Raw genomic sequence first — 24,526 nt, 5'->3', positions numbered from 1 at the left:
GTGGCTGGAATTATTTATTGACCTTCTGTTCCCAGCCCTTTCCCTGAACCCAGTTAGGCATTGGATTTACCCGATTTTCTAGCAGCCCCGAAAAGTACATAAAATTAAAATTTCACTTTTCCCTAATTGCATCACAGCCCGCAGACTGAAAGAAAATACGTAGATCGTTTTAAAAGATATGACATTGGGGCGCCTGGGTGGCGCAGTCGGTTAAGCGTCCGACTTCAGCCAGGTCACGATCTCGCGGTCCGTGAGTTCGAGCCCCGCGTCGGGCTCTGGGCTGATGGCTCGGAGCCTGGAGCCTGTTTCCGATTCTGTGTCTCCCTCTCTCTCTGCCCCTCCCCTGTTCATGCTCTGTCTCTCTCTGTCCCAAAAATAAATAAAAAACGTTGAAAAAAAAAATTAAAAAAAAAAAAAAGATATGACATTAAGCAAAATTATTTTTATTATTATTGTTATTTTTTTAAGTTTATTTATTTTGAGAGGTGGGGGATGAGGGGAGAGAGAATCCCAAGCAGGTCCCTCACTGTCAGCACAGAGCCTGATGTGGGGCTCGAATTCGCGAGCTGCGCCGAAATCAAGAGTCTGACGCCCAACAGACCGAGCCACCCAGGCACGCCGAGCAAAATTATTTTTAAATACGCGGTCAGTTTTGTTTACTGCCGATGGCTTTTAAGGAAGAAAATAGACTTGAATAATCTTACATGCTTTGGAGCCTAACAAAGACATAAAGTGCCACCTAGCTTTTTTGTATCAGTCCCCAAATTCTCATTATTATTGTTTCTTTCTGACTTCAGAGGAAACCGCTGTAATTGATTTACATCATTCAGCATCTTGTATCAGTTAGCAAAAAATGGTGCCCTTCTCTCAAAAGAAGTTTGAAGTTAGATTTCTCTTTCTCAAAGCATTACTACATCATGACACTATTCCATCATTTTACTGACAAGCTATCTCTCTTATTACTGTCAGGAATATTTGATGTGACCCAATATATCCTCTCCAGAAATCTGCTTTTGTGGCAGAAGACAAAACCCACCAGGCTGAACAGTGAATCTAATTGTTGTTGCCAAATGTACTACATGTACATTAAAATTCTCATGTTCTTAATACAGAATGAGAAAGAAATGATACTGTTGATTGCTTAGGCAGATGAAGGGGACTTAAAAATATCTTGTAAAAACTTTAAATAGAAATCTCTTTATTCTCTTTCTACAAATGAAAGGATGATCTAAAAGCAGTAAATAAAATTCTTAACAGAACAGGGCATTCAAAAGCAGAGCAGAGCTTGCTTGTGGTACTTTCAAAACTCAGGAAAGCCTTTAAACGTACAGCACTTAGACATGGGTATGTGTTCTCTCTAGGTACTGCCCAGAATCTTTATTATTGAATTTGCTAATTAATAAGGTTATTACATAGCCTTTCACCACCTCAAGAGACCTTCCTCTTTTCCTGTTTGAGGAGATTCAACAATGAGGGTTATGATTTTCTTTTTCTTTTCTTTCTTTTTTTTTTTTGGTCACAGTTGTTTCTATAGTAACAGATAGGGATGCTATGAATTGGTTCCCGCAGAATTAAAGCTGACCAAAGCCTTCAGTCTAGTTGTGAGTTTGGAAGTGACGGGAGATAAATGTTTATTTCCTCCTGCTTCTGTTTATTATTTTGTTAAATGAAGAGTAAACAGTTTTTATCCTTGGGCTTATTAGCATATCATTTATTATATTTGCAAAACTTTGAACTCATCAAAGCTGTTAGGGAAATGGAAATTGTACCTATTCTAATCATGCTAATTCATCATCCCCTTACTTCGTTTCTGCATCATTGCTTTATGCTGAAAAGCCCTTTTTTATTTTCATGTCTGTACTTTTATTCTTTTCAAGTTGGAAGATACTTGCTGGAAAAAGTTGAAACAATATGAAAGGGTAAAGAGTGAAAAACAAAGTTTCTTCTTACTTCTCTATACACCTTCAGTTCCTTCCCTTGGAGGCATCCGTTACTAACTAGGTTCTTAGAAATTTGGGAGGGAAATTTTCTGTGTCCAGACATTTCGTTTATCTAAGGATTCATCCCATATATACTGCTCTGCAGCATGCCTCGAACTAAACAATGTATCTTGGACATCTTTTTTTATTTATGTAATAAATGCAAATTTATTCATGTAATAAATGCAGTCCTTTGGTGTGTGTTGTTCCACATCTTTTTTGCTAAACTGTAGATCATGGATGTCTTTCTCTATCCGTGTGGATAGCGGTGCTGTATTCTTTCTTATTTTTAAAATTGTTTAATGTTTATTTATCTTTTGAGAGACACAGAGAGCGAGTGGGGAAGGGGCAGGGAGAGGGAGACACAGAATCCGAAGCAGGCTGCAGGCTCCAGGCTCCGAGCTGTCAGCACAGAGCCCGACGCAGGGCCTAAACTCACAAACTGCGAGATCATGACCTGAGCTGAAGTCGGATGCTTCACCGACTGAGCCACCCAGGCGCCCCTAGCTGTGCATATTCTTGATGCATAAATGAATCTTCGCTTATTTGGCCATCCCCTGTTGGTAATCATTTAGGGATATTTTTATGTTTTTGTCTATTAAGAGCAATATTGTAACAGCGGTTCTTGTACACGTTTTATATGATGCTGTCCTAAAAGTGGACTCGCTGAAAGATTATATGTATCTTTAGTTTTGAAAAGTACTGCCAAACTGTCCTCCCAAAAGTTGCACCAATTTATGCCCACCAGAAGCATAGTTTTGCAAATACTGAGTATTATCAAACTTGTACACTTTTTTGTCAGTCTGAAAGGTGGGGAAAATTTGTTTTAATTTATTCCATTGTAATTACAGGTAAGAGTGGAAGAACTTTTCACATGTTTCTTGGGGATTTGTGTTTCTTTTTGTTAAGTTTATTTATTTACTTAGAGAGAACATGTGAGTGGGGGAGGGGCAGAGAGGGAGAGAGAGAGAATCCCAAGCAGGCTCCTCACTGTCAATACAGAGCCCGATGCAGAGCTCGAACTCACAAACCGTGAGATCATGACTTGAGCGGAAGCCAAGAGTCAGACACTCAACCGACTGCGCCACCCAGGTGTCCCTGTGTTTCTTTTTTATTATTAACTCTATTCATCTCCTTTGCTTGTTTTTCTGTTTGGTTTCTCATCTTTTTGTTATCAGTTTCTAAGAGCTATTTGGCTATTAAATAATTAGCTCATCGTCTGCTTCTTTATCTCTTTATTCATTTCCAGGTTTTTGTGTGATTTTTTTTTAATATTTTTTTTATTATTTTTATTTTTATTATTTTTTTTTAACATTTATTTATTTTTGAGACAGAGAGAGACAGAGCATGAACGGGGGAGGATCAGAGAGACGGAGACACAGAATCTGAAACAGGCTCCAGGCTCTGAGCTGTCAGCCCAGAGCCCGACGCGGGGCTCGAACTCACGGACCACGAGGTCATGACCTGAGCCGAAGTCGGCCGCTTAACCGACTGAGCCACCCAGGCGCCCCTCGTGTGATTTTTTAATTTTATTTATGGCTTTTTTTTTTTTTTTTTGCCTTTGCAAAGGGAAAACATACCGCTCTTTCTTTGTCTCTTTTTTTCCTTACACACCTGCCGTCGCACTTCACTTCTGACACAAGAGACGTGGGTTTTCCACACACCCAGCTGTTGTCTACAACATTAGCTGGGTGTGCTGCAACTTAACTCGATTCTGACACTGTCTGCCTAAAGATGGCATCAGATTTCACAGGCTTAAGTGCCCAGTCCCCAAAGCTTCCTTTCCCCCACCTCCCATTTCAGATGCCAACTGCACATCTCGGGCTGTCACCTGTACTTCTGACCTGCTGTAAATCCAGGTTCCCATGACCCCCTCCTCGGGTTTGCTCACTCGCTAGAACAGCTTAAGAACCCATGGAAATATTACTCGCAGATGCTGCTTTATTATATAATAAAGGATGTGATAAAGGGTACAGATGAATTGCCAGATGTAGAAATACACAGGGCAAGGCCCAGAAGTTTCCCTAGTGCAAGAGTTTCTGTCCCCATGGAGTTGGGCTGTGTCACCCTCCCAGCATGTCCGGTATTCACCAACCCAAAAGCTCTTGGCACCGCAAACATTTGGGACTTTTATGGTGGCTTCATCAGATGAGCGTGACTGATCCTTTATTCCATCTCCAGTCTCTCTCCCCTTCCAGGGGGATGCGGTGTGGGACTGAAAGTTCCAGGCTTCTAATCATGGCTTGGTCTTTCTGGTGACCAGTCCCCATCCCGAAGCTGTCCAGGAACCCACCAAGAGTCACCTCACAAAACAAAAGACACTCTGAGCTCCCAGAAAATTCCAAGTGATATAGGAGCTCTGTGTCAGGAGCCAGGGTCAAAGACCAAATATTAAAACAAAAGATGCTCCTAGCACTCCTCTCACTTAGGAAATTACAGGAGTTCAGGGGCTCTGGGCCAGCACCAGGGACAAAGACCAAATATATATTTATTATGACTCCGATATCACAGCCTTAAAGCAGTCTTTAATTTTCATTAAAAAGTAGTCAAATTTGCCTTTCCATTACGGCTTCTAGATTTTAAGTCATTCTTAGAAAGACCTTCCCTAGTCTAAGATTTTATTAAATATCACCCTGGCTTTTTAGTTCAACAAGCTATTTTTTAGATCAGTTTTAGATTCACAGCAGAAGTGAGTAGAAAGAGATTTTTCCATATACCCGATGCATACCACCACCCGCCTCTGCCCTGTATGACCTCCCCCACGATTAGCATCCACCCCAGGGTGGTACATTTGTTATAATCAATGAACCTAAATTAACACTCATTATCATCCAAAGGCCACAGTTTACATTAAGGTTTGCTGTGTGTTCTGTGAGTTTTGACAAATGTATGGTGCTATGTATCTGCCATTACAGTGTCGTAGAGAATGGTTTCATTGTACTAAAAATCCTCTATGTTTCATCTATTTATTCCTTTTCCTGCTAACGCCTGGAAACCACTGATCCTTTTACTGTCTCCTTAGTTTTGCCTTTTTCAGAAAGTCATATGGTTGGAATCATACAGTATGTAGCCTTTCCAAACTGGTTTCTTTCATTTAGTAATATGCATTTAAGATTCTTGTGTCTCTTTATGGTTTGATAGCTCATTTCTTTTTTTAACGCTGAATAATATGCCATTGTCTGGGGGTGCCTGGGTGACTCACCTGGTTAAGCATCTGACTTTTGGTTTCAGCTCAGGTCCTGATCCCATGGTTTGTGAGTTCAAACCCTGCGTCGGGCTCCACACTGACAGCATGAAGCCTGCTTGGGATTCTCTCTCTCTCTCTCTCTCTCTCTCTCTCTCTCTCTCCCTCCCCCCCCCCACTCATGTGTGCACTCTCTCTCTCTCTCAAAAATAAATAAATTTAAAAAAATATGCCATTGTCTGGATGTACCACAGTTTATTAACCCGTTCACCTCCTGAAAGACATCTTGGTTGTTTCCGACTTTTGGCAATTATGAATAAAGCTACTATGAACAATTGTGTGTAGGTGTTTGTGTGCACATAAGTTTTCAGCTCTTTTGGGTAAATACCAAGGAGTGCAATTGCTAGGTTGTGTGGTAAGTGTATGTTTAGTTTTGTAAAAAACTACCCTAGTTCTTTTATGCTTTAATTTTTAAAATATAGTTAAATGCTATCCATCAAAAAATTACTTAATGAATGAAGAGTGTTAAAGATTCATCTTTAAATTTGTATTTTTACAAATGATAATCAGTTGTTTCAATGCTGTTTGTTGAACAATCCACCTTTTCCCCATTGACTTGAATAGTGCCTTCTATCACACAATAAATTCCCATTTATGCTTACGCCCATTCCTGGATTTTCTACTTGTTTATATTAAAGACGCAACATGCAAAGATCAGCTGTAACATTTAAAAAAAGAAAGAAGGAAAGGCTATGTATAAAGGGAAAGAAGGGAATAAGGGAGGAGAGATAGAAGCTAAATTTCTTTGATTGTATCGTGATTTTAGATTTGTCATTGGAATCCTGGAAATATTGTGCATAATTACGAAACAAAATAAAGAAAGTAATCCTTTAAAATGTAAAATACAAATAAACAAATGTTCCTTGCATTCCGTCGGTGTTTTTATTCTAAGATGTTGGTATTTTTGATCTGAGATTATTGTGAGCATAATGTGGGATGAATCAAATGAGTAGTCTCGTGATCCTCTATTTGAATCATCTTTGGTGTCCTTGAGAACTGGGATTCTCGGTGTGGGGGACAGGAGATATGCGTGTAAGATAGAAGAGATTGTCATGACCTAATAGACCTGAATTGGATTGAAAATATATAACTATAAACTCATGAGGAATTTTACATGAAATGTTTTGGGAAAATAAACTAAATTATTCATAGGCCAAAGGGGAAGTCTCAGAGGAAATTTAAAAATGCATATAACTGGGTAAGAAGGAAGCACAACTTATCAAAATATAGGAGGCATAGGTAAAGTAGTGGTCGGAGGGAAATTTATAGCACTAAATGCTTAGATTAGAAAAGAGGAAAGGTGTAAAATCAATAATTAGGTTTCTTGAAAAAAAAAACTAAGAAAACCAAATAAACCTACATGAAACAGAAGAAAGAAAATAATAAAGATCAGAAATTAATGGAATTAAAAGCAGGAAAACAGTTAACAGAAAAAATGACTGACGCAAAAGCCAGGTCTTTGAAAAATAGGAAAATGGATAAGCCTCTAGCAAGACTGCCAAAGAGGAAAGACACCGATCACCAGATCAGGATGAAGTGGGATGTCACTACAGTTCCTGTAGCTATCAAAGGACAATAAAGAATTGCTGCCAACAACTTTATGCTCATAAATTTGACGGTTTAGAAGAAATAGAACAATTTCTCAGAAAGCGGACACTACGAAAATTCAAAGAAGGTGGAATAGAACCTGAATAGTTCTGTAACCGTTAAGAAAATTTTTTAATGTTTATTTATATTTGGGGGGGAGGGGCAGAGAGAGGGAGACACAGAATCTGAAGGCTCTGAGCCGTCAGCAGAGACGTGGGGCTCGAACTCAAGAGCTGTGCGATCATGACCTGAGCCGAAGTCACATGCTTAATCAGCTGAGCCACCCAGGCGTGCCCCTGTAACCATTTTGTTTTTAAGTGAATTTGTAATATAAGTCTCCTGAAAAAGAAATCTCCACTTCCAGATGGTTTTACTGGAGAATTCTCGAATAGACACTATTTTTACACAAATGTCTTTCAGAAGTAGGAGGGAGTACTTCCCAGTTCATTTTATGAGGCAAGTATTGATGCTCTGCTACCAACCCCAGAAAAAGACCATTTCTTGTCTTACAAAAAAAAAAAAAAAAAAAAAGCCATTATCTCTCATGAAATGAGAGGCAAAATCCTCAAAAAACAATTATCCAATTGAATCCAGCAATATATTTTAAAAAATTATACACCAGAACCAAGTGGGATTTAATCTAGTTGTGGCTCAACATTTGAAAGTCAATGAGTGTAATTTATCATGTCAACAAATTAAAGAAGAAAAATCATAGGATTTTTGTCAGTTGATGGAGAAAACATTCAACAGCACGCAATACCCATTTATGGTAAAAACTCCGCAACTAGAAATAGGGACTTTCCTGAAATTGGTAAAGATCATCCACACAAAACCTGCAATAGCATCGTACTTAACAGTGAATGCTGTTCAAGATCGGGAACAAGGCCAGGACTTATTCCACATAGTACTAGAAGTTCCAGCCACTGCAATAAGAAAAGAAAAGATGTGTAGAAGAAAAAATAAAATTGTCCTCATTTACAGATTGTCTGCATAGAAAATCCCAGAGAGGCGACAAAACCTTAGAGAACCAGCTAGTGGATTCAGTAGGCATGGAGGATACAAGATCAGCATACATAAATCAATTGCATTTTTTATCTTTTTTGTTTTTAATGTTTATTTATCTGTTTCTGAAAGAGTGAGTGAGCGCAGGGGAGGAGCAGAGAGATAGAGAGACAGAGCATCCTAAGGAGGTTCTGAGCTGTCAGAGCAGAGCCTGATGTGGGGCTCGAACTCACAAGCCGTGAGATCATGACCCGAGCCAAAATCAAGAGTTCAATGCTTAATGGACTGAGCCACCCAGGCACCTCTGAATTTTTTTTTTTTTTAGTCTTGATTTATTTTTGAAAAAAAGGGAGCAGGGAGCAGCAGAGAGAGAGGGAGACAGAGAATCTGAAGCTGGCTCCACACTGTCAGCTCAGAGCCTGACTTGGGGCTCGAACTCATGAACCATGAGAGCATGACCTGAGCTGAAATGGGACGCTTAACCGACTGAGCCACCCAGGCACTCCTCAGTTGCATTTTTATGTACTAATAGTGAACATGTGGAAACAAATTAAGACACATGCCATTTGCAATTACTGCCCCCCAATGACATCCTTAGGTATAATTGTAACAAAAACATGTATAGCATCAGTATGCTGAAAATTAGAAAATACCGATGAAAGATTTTAAAGACCAGTCAGTTAAAGACATACCATGTTCACAGATTGGAAGACTTGTCATAGTAAAGATGCCCCTAACTACTCTATAGGTTTAATGCAATTCCTATAAAAATTCCAGCAAAGCTTTTTTTTTTTTTTTTTTGAGACAGATAATAAGCTTATTCTAAAATTTATGTGGAAAGGCACAGGCTCTAGAACAGCTAAAACTAAAGTGGAACTAATCACTCTGCCTGATATTAAGCCTTCGGCAGCTACTGCAATCAAGAGAGTGTGGAATTGGAGTGTGGTATTGAGAGTGTGGAGAGATAGACACCTACGTCAGTGGAACAGGAGAGAGAACCAAGAACTTAGACCCACACAAATATGGCCAATTGATTTTTAACAGAGGAACAAAAGGAATTCAACGAGGGACAACTTTTTCGACAAATGATATTGGGGCAATTGGACATTGGTATAGGCAAAACCATGAGCCTCCGTTTAAGCTTCATATAGAAATTCAGTCCAAGTAGATTGTGGACTTAAATGTAAAATGTTAAACTATAAAACTTTTTTAAAATACTGGAGAAACATCTTTGGGATCTAGGGCTGGCCAAAAACATGATCCCTAAAAGAAAAAAAAAGTTAGACCTCATCGCAAAAAGATATAAAAACAAGTTACAGACTGGGAGAAAATGTTTGCAACCCACATATCTGGCAAAGGACTAATATCTTGAGTATTAAAAAAATAAATAAAAACCTCTTGGGGCACCTGGCTGGCTCAGTGGGTAGAGCATACGAAGCTTAATCTCAAGGTCGTTGAGCTCAAGCCCCATATTAGGGATGGAGCCTACTTTTTAAAAAATTAAAAATTAAAAAACTAACCTCTCAAAGCGCAACAGTTAAAAATCCAGCACCATCCAATTAGAAAATGGGCAAATGACAAGAACTGTCCCTTCAGCAAATACAAACAGCAAATAAGCACATGAAAAGATGTTCCACCTCATCACCCACGAGGAATATGTAATTGAAACACACAATGAAATATCAAAATGGCTAAAGTAAAAAGTAGCGACAACACCAAATGCTGGCAAATGTGGGGAAATTGGATCACTCAAATATTACTAGTGGGAATGTAAAATTGTAAACCTACTCTGGGAAACCGTTTGCAGCGTCTTATAAAACTAAACGTGCAACTACCATAGGACTGAGCAATTGCATTCTTAGACATCTATCCCAGCAACATGGCAACTTACTTTCATACCCAAAGCTACACACAGTGTTCACAGCGGCTTTATGTATAATAGCCCAGATCTGGAAACAATCCAGATGGTCCTTTGACAGGTGAAACAAACTGTGATACATCTATACCATGGATACCTACACAGCAATAAAAAGGAACGAGTTATTAATGCATGAAACAACATGGATGAATTTCTGGGAATTATGCCAGGTAAAAAAAAAAAAAAAGCCAATTCCAAAAGGTTACATCCTATATGGCTCTATTTATATAACATGTCTTCAAATGTCAAAATTATAGAAATGGAGAAAAGATTAGTAGTTGTGGGGGGCAGGCTATGGTAATAAAAAGGTACCAGGAAGGGTCCTTAGGGTGATGGAAATGTTCTGTATTTTGACCGTAACAGTGTCAATATCTTGGATGATATGTACTGCAGTTTTTAAGATGTTATTTTTAGGGAAAACAGGGTAAAGGATACATAGGGTCACTCTGTATTATATCTTAATACATGTGAATCTACAGTGATTTTAAAATAAAAGGTGAATTATAAAAAGGGGCGAATCCCTTGGAAAATGGTTTGGCAGTTTCAACGAAGTTACATACTATATATTTAATGAAGTTAAATTCATATTGAAATATATGAATTCTATGAATTTGTATATTTAATGGAGTTAAGTACTGTTTAACTTATCCTATGACCTGCCCGTTCTACTCCTGTGTAAATATCCAGGAGTAATGAGTACACTTGTCCATAAAAAGATTTGTGTAAGAATGTTCACAGTATCTTTATTCATTATAGCCGAAATTTGGAAACAATCCAGATGTTCATATGGAGGAGAATGGATAAACAAATTGTGGCATATTCCTACAATGGAATACTTCTTACAAAAAAAAAAGGAACGGATACACACAAAATATGGATGCATTTTTTTCACACATTGTGTTAAGCAATGGGAATCAGATACAAGAGAGCACGTAGCGTATGATGACATTCATATGAAGCTTAAGAACAGGCGAACTCGGGGCGCCTGGGTGGCGCAGTCGGTTAAGCGTCCGACTTCAGCCAGGTCACGATCTCGCGGTCCGTGAGTTCGAGCCCCGCGTCAGGCTCTGGCCTGATGGCTCGGAGCCTGGAGCCTGTTTCCGATTCTGTGTCTCCCTCTCTCTCTGCCCCTCCCCTGTTCATGCTCTGTCTCTCTCTGTCCCAAAAATAAATAAAAAACGTTGAAAAAAAAAATTTAAAAAAAAAAGAACAGGCGAACTCATTGCTACTGATGGAAGATAGACGCTGTTTACTGGTAGTGGGAGGGTGGGACCAACTGGAAAGGAGCTTGGGGGAACTTTCTGGAGTGACAGAAATGTGGCTACATAGGTATACGGCATAATGTTAAAACCTATTGAACTCTACCCTTAAGGTTTATGCATTTTACTCTATGTTGATTATTACCTTAAAGTACCATAAAACAGATCTTTGTTCATAGGAGGAAAAAGACACGTCAACTGATCCCACCATATGGACTTTATTTGAATCCTCTCTTGGACAAGCTATAGAAAAAAACTGCTTCATAGCACTCATGAGAAATTGAAAAGATGAGGAGTTTGTAACTGATGACATTAAGGAGTTGGGAAGTTTATAGGTATAAAATAATAATTGTGTTAAAGAGTTCATGTCATTTAGAGAGAGGCACTGAAATCAGTGATGTATCTAGGGTTGGCTTCACAATAAAGCCAATGAGGACTGGTAGGATGTAAATGAAACCAGATTGGCCATGCATTGATTTGTTTAACTGCGTGGTTGGATTGATTATCATCTGTGTTTTACTCCATGATAAAAAGTTAAAGTTCTAAAATTTAGTACAAATAGGAGCACCTGGGTGGCTCGGTTGGTTAAGCCTTCAACTCTTGATTTCGGCTCAGGTCATGATCTCGTGGTTTGTGAGATCGAGTCCCGTGTCTACCTCTGCACGGACAGCATGGAGCCTGCTTGGGATCCTCTCTCTCCCTCTTTCTGCCCCTCCCCTGTTTGCGCGCATGCTCGTGTACTCTCTCTCAAAAATAAACAAACATTGAAAAAAAGATAGACACAGGTAGCCTTATTATTGCCAGTAAAACAGAACAATCAGCCTCTGAGATAGTACGCCCTAAGGATGCTCAGGGAGTGGTGGGGAAAGTTCATGCCTCAAACAGAAACGTTGCTACTCTGCACTAGAAGTCTTCATCAAGGAGTGAGGATCTCCAAGGGTAGAAAACCACCCTACGCTCAGTGCACACCAAGTGTATAAATAACTTATATTTAAGTTCTTTCCATTAAAATGGGTTTATGTTAGCACATATAGACACAGTGTATCTCCATGAATTGTCCATCTGTTTTACCAAATTGAAGCAGAGGGATTAATTATGTTTTTCAAACTTCATGTGCTCTCTTATTTTCTTTAAGGACCTGATGTTATTTTATGAGGATGATCCAAAGCCAGTTTTGTCCACAATTCCTCCTCCCATTACCTCATCAACTAAATGGTTATCAGAAGAGCAAGCAGACGTTTGTCACCTCTGCGATGCAGGTAAATTGGGTAAAAATTAGAAAGTTTACTCAGAAGCATCCATACGAAACACTGGGAAAGGAGTTGCTTTTCATCAGATTTTATTTTGTGAAATATAGCAATAATGGCTTTAATTTAACTTTGATAATGGGGGATGGGACCAGCATGGCTGAATTCAGCCCACACATAATCCTATAATCTTATTTTGCCATTTGTTTCAGTGGTTTTTTTCCCTATTTTGCTTTCTTTTCTTTTTCACCATTTCAAAAATTAGTTACCACAGTCAAACCTCTTACGAATGCTTTAAAAAAGCAGAAAAATTAATTTGAGTTCCTTTTTTCGTTTGTATGAACATCTCTTTGATAACCAAGCTTTAGGCCAGAATGCATGGGATCCCCCAAACTGGCTAATCGCCTCTTGAATAATTAACATTACAGGGGGTACCGTATAAAATGATACAGACTGGCCTCCAAGAAATTACACTATCAAATTCCAACTGGGTCCTGCTGCTGTGAAAGACCCGATTGATTCACCATGGCACCACTCCATACTGTCTCTATTTTTCAGAAACTCTCAATTTTTGATACATTCTTCCTCTTGCTCTTCTCAAAAAATAGGACTCAAGACCTTCTGCCAAGTTGAGAATGAAACGTTCTCATTAGTATGTTTCATCCCCTCATTTGTCTTTGCTTTTATATCCATCCGGGCATCTTCTCCCTCATTGCAGAGGTGGCTCCTTATGTTCTGAGTTTCGTCTTCTCCCTCATCTTTGGGCCACGCACCTCGGTTTTCTCCTTATATATATCCCCAATATCCAAAATATATTTAAAAAAACCCTGTAGGTTATTAGTGTAGATTTCTTTTATACATTTGCATTTATATAATTTTCTTATAAAACCGGTCCTGAGAATGATGATGAGGATGTTTCAACAAACACAGAACAAGAAGTTGTGGGTTATGGTGATATTTGTAAGTGCCAGGATGGTATGACTCACATGGATAATTAGTTATAAGTGGTTACCGTTTTTTAGACAGCTTGCTCTGTCTTCTTAGAATACGCTTTATGTAAACGGATCCAGATCCAGAAGCTTGAAAGAATAGTAAGGAAAACATTTTTGTGATCTAATATTCCCATGTATCCCCGCCTCCCTCCGCTGCGCCCAACATTTTTTAATTAAACTTCATTTTTAGAGCGGTTTTAGGCTCCCAGTAAAATTGAATGGAAGGTACAGAGATTTCCCCATACACCCCTGCCCCCAGACAAGCACAGCTTCCCCCACTACCAACACCTCACATTTGTTGCAATCAGTGACTATACATTAATGCTTGGTTATCAAAGACGATAGTTTACATTAGGGTTCTCTCTTGGTGTTGTATATTCTATGGGTTTTGAGAAACGTATCCACCGTTTTAGTATCATACAGAACGTTTCTCCCTTCCTCCTAACACCCGATACTTTGTCTCCACAATTTTGCCTTTTCCAGAAAGTCATACGGTTGGAATCATACGGGATAGCGTTTTCAGACTGACTTCTTTTATTCAGTAACATGTATCTTAAGCTCCTCTGTGTCTTTTCATGGCTTGATAGCCCATTTCTTCGTAGTGCCGAATAGGATATGATAGAGTATTTATCCATTCACCTGCTGAAGAACATCTTAGTTGTGTCCAAGTTTGGGCAATCATAATAAATAAAGCTGCTGTAAATATCCATGTGCAGGTTTTTGTGTGGAAATAAGTTTTCCCCGCCAACATTTTAATACAAGTGAAGTTGAATATAAACGAGGCTCAGAGGAAGCCTTTAAGAGGAAAAAAGTCACAAAACATGCCGAGTGAGGGATGAGTCCCCCACGTTACTTGGTTAGAACTCGTCTTAATTGGAGAAGCTTCTCCTATTTTTGAGTCTTTCTCTTCTCCCGTCTTTCCTTCACACCAGTCTCAGAGATATCTTGCTAAAATGCAGATCTAAATGTTTCACTTCTCAGCTTAAAAACTTTCAGTAGTTTTCCACTACCGATAGCATGTTTAATTTTTTTATGCTGTCATATGAGATTTTCATGGCCTGCTCCCAGCCAACCCCTGTAACCTCATCACACAATACTGCCAATCCTCACAATGCTCTGTGACATTCTATTACCTGTATAGTTTCTTCTCCTTAGAAAGTCTTTGTTCCAGTTACTTCGGCTGGGTAACACATTGCTCTAAAACTTTGTGGCATAAAATAAGCATGTATTCCGCTCATGGAATTCTCTGGGTCAGGAATTAGGACAGGGCACAGTGGGGATGACTTAGCTTTGTCTCATGACGTGTGTTTGGGCCTCGGCCCGAGAACACAAAGGCTGGGGATGGGAATCATCTGAAGGCTCGTTCACTCGTGTGTCTGGTGGCTGGTGCCCACTGTCGGCTGGGGGCCTCAGTTTCTCTCCACGTGAGACTCTTCGTGCAGTCTCTCCACATGGGCTAGTTTGGGCTTTCTCACAGCATGGTGGCTGGGTTCCCAGGGTGAGCGTCCTGTAAAAGAAAGACCAGGCAGTAGCTGGATCCTCTCAAAAGTCATGCTGTGAGACTTCCTTCCCATTCAGTTCATCAAAGCAATCACAAAATCTTGCCCAAGTTCAAGGGAGAGGGAACATAGACTCCCACCCCTCCATGGACAAGTGTCAATGTCATATTGAAAGAAAAGCATATGGGAGGGTGTGTGTGTTAGTACAGTCATCTTTGGAAAATACAGTCTGCCACGGTCCTCCACCAAATTATGGATGCTTGACAAAGTCCTATTGAGACAGCCAGGCCCAGCTCAAAGGTCACTACTGCTATAAAATCTTTTCTACACACGAATTTTTCTTTTCACTGTGTCCCTGTGGGACTTTGCCTACAACCTTAGATTTGAATTTATAGTTGTGTATCATTTTATAAGTTTGATTTATTTTTAATTATGTAAGTAACAAGTGAATATACTCTTGTTTTAAAAAATTCAAACAATATTGCTAGAGTCCAAATCCTCCTTGACTGTCCCTTACCCCAACACAGTTCCCTCCCCAGAGTTACCTGTTATGATCAATTTGTTGGTTACTCTCTAGGCCTTTCTCTGTGTATTTGCACACATACATGTACCTTGAAAAGTATGTAGAACTGACTTTATTTTGTTTCAGAATATTCTGTATTTTTCTGAAACGTCTTAAAGCAACGTCACTTGGCCATCCTGTAGATGGCCTTTCTTTTTAACTCCTATATTGCCTGGGTGTTATCGTTTATTTCCCTGCCGGTAGACAGTTTGGTATTTTATATTTTTCACTATTACACTATTTCAATAGTACACTATTATTTCACTATTTTCACAATATTTCACTATTATTTCACTACTTGATATTACACTATTACAAATGATGCTTCAGTGAATAGCTGTGTGCATATATGTGAGTGTTTATTTAGGGTAGATAGATTCCTAGAAATGGAATCCCTGGGTCATAATATATGCCCATTTTCATTTTAGTTAATGCTGCCAAATAGCCCCTCAAAATATCAATACCGATTCACACTGGCTTGCGGTATATAGAAGTACTTATTCACACACACCCTCACCAGCACTTGATTTTTTTCAAGTCTTATATTTTTATCGCTTGGAAAAGGTTGCATTGCATAGTAGGTATAATTTGCATATTTCCATGTGTTAACTTGATATTTTTATTTCTTCTTCTGTGCAGTGCATGCTTATATCCTTAGTCTTTTTCTTTTGGCTTGTTTGTTGTTGATCATTTAAATTCAATGATTTTGTAGCATTTTTATATAGGTCGCTAACCTTAAGAATCAAAACTGCCCTTTATCTTACCAGCAAAAGATAGGGTTATTCGGGAATAAAAGAGAATTTCAATTCAGGACAAACGAGCTGAGGCAAAATACAGGCAAGCCCAAGGAATGAAGGAGAGGTACACTTTCTTAAGGAGAAAAGGAGTAGTCGGGAAGGCTGTTAGAAGCTTAAAGGCCATTGGAGTAAACTGAGAGTTCCAAGTGTAATGGCTTCTCATTGACTGAGCTGTTGTTGGGAGGGGAGGGAGATATGGAAAGCCTCTCTTCCTCTTCCCAGTAGTATGCGCCTTCAAGGTCAAGTCCTGCTCTTCTGTCGTGTGTGCAATTGACTAGAGTGGTAGGGCGTGAGAGCTTCTCCTAGGGAAACCTCCGGACTCCATTTTAGTGAGGGTTTCCGTTACTAATTTTCACACTGTTACTAATCCTTTCTGTGATTTATGTTGCAAATATCATCTTCTAGGCTATGAAGTGTCTTTCAGATTTCTTTACAGAAGATTTGTGTTTTCTTGGTGTTTTTGTAGAAGTCTGATGTTTTATGTAGTCAAGTGTATTATTATTTCCTTTCAGAGCTTTTGTTTTTTGTTTTTGTAAATTTATTTTTTACTAAAGTATAATTAACATACAGTGTTATATAAATTTCAGGTGTACAACGTAATGATCAGACAGTTCTGTACAATACTCAGTAGTGCTCACCATGATAAGTATAGTGACCATCAGACAACTTTATTACAACCTTATTGACTATATTTCCTGTGCTGTGCTTTTCATCTCTGTGCCTTATTTATTTTATAACTAGAAGTTTGTACCTTTATCTATTCCATCCCCCCACCTCTCCTCTGGCAACCACCAATCTGGTCTCTGTATTTAAGAGTCTGTTTTTTGTTTCTTTCTCTCTCCGTTTGTTCCTTTGTTTCATTTCTTAGATTCCACACGTAAGCTAAATCATATGGCGTTTGTCTTTTTTGTGTAACTTTCTAAAGAAGACCTACAGATGGCCAACAGACACATGAAAAGATGCTCAACATCAGTAATCATCAGGGAAATGCAAATCAGAACCCCAATGAAATATTGCCTTACACCTGTCAGAATTGCACTGTTGGTGGCGATGTAAATTAGCATAGCCACTGTGGAAAGCAATATGGAGGTTCTTCAAAAAATTAAAAATATAAATACCATTATAATCTAGTAATTCCACGACTGGGTATTGACCCAAAGAAGACAAAAACACTAATTCAAAAAGACACGTACACCCCTATGTTTACTGCAGTGTTATTTACAATGTTCAAGACATGGAAGCAACCCAAGGGTCCATCGATAAATGGATAAAGAATAGATAAGATACACACACACACACACAAGAATATTACTCAACCATAAAAAAGAATGAGATCTTGCCATTTACAACAACGTGGGTGAACCTACAGGGTATAACGCTAAGTGAAATAAATGGAGAAAGACAAATACCATATATTTTTTTGTGTTTTAAGAAGGCTTTCCCTACACCACGTTCATAGTATATATTCACCCATTTTTAAATTTTGTTTTAGTGCTTTTATTTTTTCAATTTGAGAGAGCGAGAGCCCACAACCGGGGGGAGGGGCAGAGGGAAAGAGAGAATCTTAAGCAGGCTCCATGCTCAGTGTAGGGCCCAACACGGGGCTCGATCCCATGACCCTGAGAGTCAAGAGTCGGTTGCTCAACCGACTGAGCCACTCAGGTGCCCCTGCTTTAGTTATGCTTTAATCTATGTGGATTTAAAGGATTTGTGATGGGTTCTAGATATGGTCAGTGGGCGGCCAGTTGTATCAACATTTATTGACTAGTTTATTTCTCTTCACTGTTTTGAAATGACTCTTTAACCTGTACTAAATAGTATCTGTTTATCAACTCTGTTCTGTTCTGTTGATCCATTCTTCCAGTCGTGGTCTGTTTAATTTTTTGCAATTACTGTAATAATGTGCGATAGTATGAATGTATTCTATTTTACTTAACCAGTATTATATTAAGGGTAACTTAGGTCATTCCCCTATTTTTGTTATTATAAATGATGATGAAATGACCTCTTTCTCTCCTTTCAAATAAAGTAGGCCTCTAATTTATTTTGCTACTATTTATTATTATTTATATGATTATTTGTTTCACAATTTTACGCAAACTCTAAAATACATTATTCTGAATTTCTGTTGACAAACTGTGTCTAGTTCACAACTTATCCTGTCAACAAATGGTTCTAATTTCCACGTTATAATTTCAGCGGCTTCAGCCCAAAGGCAAAAATAAAGAAGGAGAGTCATTCCGTACAACATCCTCTTCTCCCTTGCCTTCCCCCTTCTTGGGCACACCGTGATCTGCTGTTCACACTGGGCTGCAGCATGTAGGCATACTTACCCCTCGCTAACTCTCGGTCTTAGCTTCACTGATCCCACCCCTTTCTTTCACTCTCTGAGTGGCCACTCATTTCAATTTTGTGTTCATCATTCTCCGCTTTCTTTATAGTTTTACTACATACGTTTATGCTATAAACAGTAAGTTACTTAGTTGTGTGTGTGTGTGTGTGTGTGTTTTAAGTTATTTATTTATTTATTTATTTATATTTTGAGAGAGAGACAGAGCACAAGTGGATGAAGGGCAGAGAGAGAGAGAGACACACACACAGAATCTAAAGCAGGCTCCAGGCTCCGAGCTCTCAGCACAGAGCCTGATGTGGGGCTCAAACTCACGAACCATAAGATCATGACCTGAGCCGAAGTTGGACACTTAACCCACTGAGCCACCCGGGCGCCCCCAGTTGTTTTTTTTTTTTTTTAATTTTGTTTACATTTATTTATTTTTGAGAGACACAGAGAGACAGAGTACAAGTGGGGGAGGGGCAGAGAGAGAATGAGACACAGAATCAGAAGCAAGCTCCAGGCTCTGAGCTGTCAGCACAGAGCCCGACGCGGGGCTCTTACCCACAAACTGCGAGATCACGACCCGAACCAAAGTCGGATGCCCGACCGACTAAGCCACCCAGGCGCCCCCCACCCCCCACCAGTTTTTATTTTTAAGTACTCTACACCAACATGGGGCTCGAACTCGCAACTCTGAGATCAGGAGTCGTGTGCTCTAGCTACTGAGCCAGCCAGGCACCCCAATATGTTACTTAGTTTTACGTGATTTTAAACTTTACTATTAAATGGAGTCATTTTGAATTTATTTTTTGTGACTTCCTTTTATCACTCAATAATATGTTCTTAAGATTCATCTACGTGTGTGTAGGATTGTCATTTGTTTTCACGAATACTGTTCAGTATTTTACTGGGTGTGTGCATTAGAATGTACTCATTCTGCTCTACTATGGTCAGTACAGTGCCAGGTTTTTTTTGTAACGTGAACAGCTGTGAACATACTTCTACAAGCCTCCTGGTTCTCGTGGACAAGAGTTGCTCTAGGGCACATGTTTGGAAGTGAAATTGCTGAAGGAAGGTTCAATATGAGCGTCTTCAAGTGTACTAGATAATGCCCAGCTGTTTTCCAGAGTTTTAGTTTTCCCATGTCCTCACCAACCCCTTCAGGTCGCCATTCTTGGAAAGAGAAAAATTGCCAATCTATTGGGTGGGAATTGGTATCTCATTTGTTCTAAAACCGTTTTTTGATAGTGAAATTGAACACATTTTCATACGCGTACGGTTCATTCATGTTTTCTCATCTGTGAAATGTCTGTTCATGTCTTTTTGGCCATTTTTCTATTTGGTTGTTTGTCCTTTTCTTGACTGATTTGTAGGAATTCTTGATCTATTCTGGAGGCTAAACATTTCATTTTGTAAATGTCTTCCCAGGTTGTGACTTGTCTTTTCACTTGGTGAAGAGTCTTTTGAGTAATACAAGTTCTCAATTTTAATGAGGTAGAATTTTAGTCTTCATGGATGCACTTTTTGTATCTTGTTGGTTTTTTTTTTAATTTTTTTTTTTAACGTTTATTTATTTTTGAGACAGAGAGAGACAGAGCATGAACAGGGGAGGGGCAGAGAGAGAGGGAGACACAGAATCTGAAACAGGCTCCAGGCTCTGAGCTGTCAGCCCAGAGCCCGACGCGGGGCTCGAACTCACGGACCGTGAGATCATGACCTGAGCCGAAGTCAGACACTCAACCGACCAAGCCACCCAGGCGCCCCATGTATCTTGTTGTTTTAAAAAACTCTTTCTTATCTCAAGACTGTAGAGCCTCCTTCTGCTTGGGCTAAAAATTTCATAGTTTTGCCTTCCACAATTAAAATTTTAACGCAGCTGGAGTTGGTTTTTGTGTGTGGTTGAAGCGTGAGTCCAGTCTTAACTGCTAAATGGATAACCAGCTGTCCCCACATCATTTATTGAAAATTCTGCCTTTTCTCCACTGAGCTGCCATGCTGTTTATATCCTTAGCAAGTTTGCCCATTCGTATGGATTCGTTTCTGGACTCTATTCTGTTCCAGAAGTTATGTGACTATTCTTGCACCCACAGATAGCTTCAATTACCCTATCTTTGTGATAATTTTTGATCACTTCTCCCTCGTCAGGAATATTTTGTCTCTTTTTAATCCTTCGCTTTCGCACATAAAAGCTTGTCAAGTTCTTGGAAAAAAAAAAAATGAGTTTCGATTGGCCCTGCCAATCTGTTACCAGACTCAGGTCCTTGGACCCAGCAACGGCAGAAATGAGGCTGGACCCAAAGTACAAAGGCACAGACAGGCTTAATTGGGGCAACAGCTTCAGCTGAAGGGAGACACAGTCGTGACAAAGGAGCCAGACCTCAATAATAGCTAGGGAATGTTTTAAAGGACCTGAGGCAGACGAGGAGTGACATCTAAGCATGTAGGGGTGGGACATCTAAGCATGTAGGGGTAGGACAATACAGGGAATTGGGCACGCAGGCACAGTTAGCTGCTTCACACATTGTATGATTCCTCTGACAGCTAAGTGTCCACCTCTGGGCGTGAGTTTTAGCCTCACAATAAGGGGGAAGTGGGTGAAAGATCAAGTTTGGTGACCTTTGTCCTTGGACTAGTTTGGACCTGTCTAGACTTGCTCCTCGGCTGATGCTTTGCTCCTTAAGAACAGCCATAACAGCCAGCCAAGAGTGTCTCAGGTGCACGGGGGGCTTGTTCCCAAGGTCTCTGACTGTCTCGAATCTTTACATCAATTTGGAGAGGTAACACCTTTACAACATCACATCATTCTATTCATTTAAGTCTTCTTTAATATATTTTATGCTTTTTCCCCATAGAGGTCTCCTATATCTTTTGTTAGATTTAGTCCTAGGTACTTTATGTATTTTTCTTGCTACTGTAAAAGATATTTTATAAATTGCATTTTCTTTCTTTTTTTAATTTTTTTATGTTTATTTATTTTTGAGAAGGAGAGAAACAGAGTGTGAGCAGGGAAGGGGCAGAGAGAGAGGGAGACATGGAATGTGAAGCAGGCTCCAGGATCTGAGCTGTCAGCACAGAGCCTGATGAGGGGCTTGAACTCGTGAACTGTGAGATCATGACCTGAGCCAAAGTTTGACGCATAACCAACTGAGCCACCCAGGTGCCCCTATAAATTGCATTTTCTAATGGTTGATGGTGAAAATGAGTGGAATTAATTTTTGTATGTTGACTTTATAACCAGTAACCTTGCTTAATTAACTCTTACCAATTTTCCTGATTTATGTCTAGATTCCTCTGGGTTTTTTATGTTGAAAATTGTAACCTCTGTGGATGATGGCAAAATTGTTTTCTTTACTTATAAGCCATATGCCAAAGTATTGTTTTCTTACTTCAACCATGCCCGGTAGAACCACTCTGTTGAATGAAAGTGTGATCATGGGCTTCCTATACTTGGTCTCTCTCTTCAGAGAATTCTTTCAACATTTTGCCATTAAGACGGGTTGGCTGTATGTTTTTTGGCAGATCTCCATTCCTCATTTGTTAACAGTTTTATCACGAGTATATATTGAATTTTCTCCATTTTCAGCGTCTATATTAATGGTTATAGATTTTTCTCCTTTGAGCTGTGAATTTTGTAAATTAGTTAATTTCCAAATCTTAAGACAACCTTGAATTCGTGGAATAAACTCAATTTGGCCATGACTTATTCTCTCATAGGTAAGACACGGGCTTTGATTTGTTGACGTTTAGTTTGAGTTTTACCTCTACATCTAGGAGTGAAGTTACCCAAGATTATCTTTTCTGATATTCTTTGTCATGTTTCGATACCGAGATTTTGCTAGACTCCTAAAAAGAGTTGAAAAGCATTTGCTCTTTTTTAAGAATCCAGTTTGTGTAGAGTTGTTTGTGAGATGCCAGTGTTCACTCACGGTGCTGCCAGAAGGGCTGCAGGCAGGGGAGGCAACTCTGCACCCGGATATGTGCGTCCCCCAATGAAGGCAAAGTGCAGCTTCCTTTAGAGCGGAGAGTTCCGGTACAGGAAAGCTGATACCAGGTAACTGGCTGTTTTCCCCAGAAAATGGCGCCGCGCTGGGGGTGTAGCAGGAACCTCTAATGTTGACAGCTTGAGCATTCAGCAGTTGGGTAGCCAGGTCACCTTGGTCAGGAAGAGTTAATGTCAGGGGAGCCCACGCATGGCCTCCATCCCTGCCACGTGGCCAAAGCCTCTTGAACAGCCACTGGAGTGACCAGGGAAAGAGGATGATTGACGGCCAGTAAACAGAGCGTCTTGCCCACCCCCTTTTTGAGAGTCTCCCCGTCCCCCGGCAGGCATTTCTATGGGGCATGAATCTCTTGGCATATACATCCTAAGAGGTCCACCCACGTGTTTCTTTGTCACCAATCCTGTCACCTCTGCCTCATCCCTGTGATCCTCTCCACCCAAAGATGACAACCGCTACAAGCTCTTCAGTGAGGCTGGTGTCCCATCACGGTACATTTTTTTAATGCCGTGCTGAAGGGACTGCCCTCCGGGACAAGTAGAAGGTGCCTGAGCGTGTTGTACGTGATAGATCCCTCCCAGCAGTCCCGTCTTGTGGAGCCTTGAAGCTTCCTTTACAGGATGTCAGAGAAGTGCCCTTTGTTCTGAAGGCCATGCCCGAGTCCTGTATACGATGCTGTCTCACTCTCTGGGTCTCGCTCTCTCTCTCCCTTTTTCCTGGTCCCGCTGAAAGGTTAGAGTCTAGGGAGGCTTTCCTGAACGCTTTCTTAAAAATCGACATACCACCACCACCATTGGCGCTCCCTATGCCTCTTCCCTGCTCTGTTTCCTCAGTAGCACTAATCATCATCTGAAGCATGTACGTATTTGATTCAGTAAGAGACTGGTCCGATACAGGAGTCCCCCAAACCACCCACAGGTATCAGAGTGAGTCCGCCATTAGCAGAGCTCTGACTCTGGGCTCTGCTCTTTGCCACTTCTAGGTATATACGATGCTTTGCGAGCAGTTGCATACGGGTTTTGTGTGTCGCTCATGAATTGGATGCACTGTACTAGTGTCTTCTGTTTCGAGGGCAGTTGCCGTATGCTTTCACATTTTTCTGAAAGAGGCTTTATATCATCAGAGCATTACAACGTGTGCTTTGAATTACAGAACCGCCTATAGAAATTTGAGAGGTTATCGACATGGCAACTGTGCATTATATGCTCGGTATTAAGAAATCCAATTAAAACCTTTTAAACTTAATCATTTCCTCTTTTTTACTTCAAAAATACAGGAAAACATGATTCGCACGTGTAGAACGGACATAAATGAAAGTATTAAAGGCTTCCACTGAAGTGAATGAATAGAGCAAATCCACAATCATTTGCAGTGGAAGTCAGTTAAGTAATTGAAAGACCGGAAGGATGTAACTACATTCGAAGATGCCACCTTTTATTTGTCACACGGTGGCCGATTTTTTTCATCCTTGTGATGATGAAAGGAAAGATTAAGAGATGCTGACTTTTGAATTGTTTAGGAATTTTTAGGTCAAAAAGCCATCCGGCCTAAATCCTTTTCTACGTTACTAACGAGTGTGTGTATTATACATATGTCACATAACCCCTCCAACATCCCAAATTAGGAGAATCAGACTTAATCTAAAGTACGGTGACAGGTTCATCATCAGAATGACTGAGCTCTCAGTCCCAAGTGGACTTTATTTGAATGGAGCAAATGACTGTATATCTTTTTCCAAAAAGGAGCAAATTGTTCCTGCTACAAAAATTTCCCAAATGCCTACCAGGTGCCAGCCATGGTGCTAACTGTGTGATAGTCGATGATAGACAAGATCCCTGCCTTTACGGATCTCCCGGTCGAGGGATCGAGTCCAACCCGACAAGTGAGGTAAACGTTAGGATAGGGAGGACGGAGAAACACACAGGAGGGCATCTACCCATGACTTCGGGTGTTAGGAGAGGTGATGTCCAAACCGGAACCTGATAGGCAATGACAACATGGCCAACGCTTACCTTGTGTGTGCTGAGTATCCTTGTGAGCACTTCGATTCATTCCATCTTCATACCATCTTACAAGATAGAGGAGGAAAACCCACACAGAGAGTTTA

General features: G+C 40.0%; 1 protein-coding gene across 8 annotated transcripts in view; it reads left to right on the top strand.

Moving 5' to 3' along the window:
- ENTHD1 (ENTH domain containing 1) overlaps positions 1–24,526 on the top strand; it is a 104,929-nt gene that overhangs the window by 48,011 nt on the left and 32,392 nt on the right. For all 8 annotated transcript variants that reach the window (XM_042993323.1, XM_042993319.1, XM_042993322.1 and 5 more), the window contains one exon: positions 12,125–12,248. In XM_042993323.1, coding sequence (XP_042849257.1) covers positions 12,125–12,248 — 124 coding nt within the window. The remainder of the gene's footprint in view (positions 1–12,124; positions 12,249–24,526) is intronic.

The sequence above is a fragment of the Panthera tigris genome, chromosome B4 (assembly GCF_018350195.1).
Source record: "Panthera tigris isolate Pti1 chromosome B4, P.tigris_Pti1_mat1.1, whole genome shotgun sequence".
Lineage (NCBI taxonomy): Eukaryota > Metazoa > Chordata > Mammalia > Carnivora > Felidae > Panthera > Panthera tigris.
Note: the sequence above shows the minus strand (reverse complement) of the source record. Positions and strands in the feature narration are given on the sequence as shown.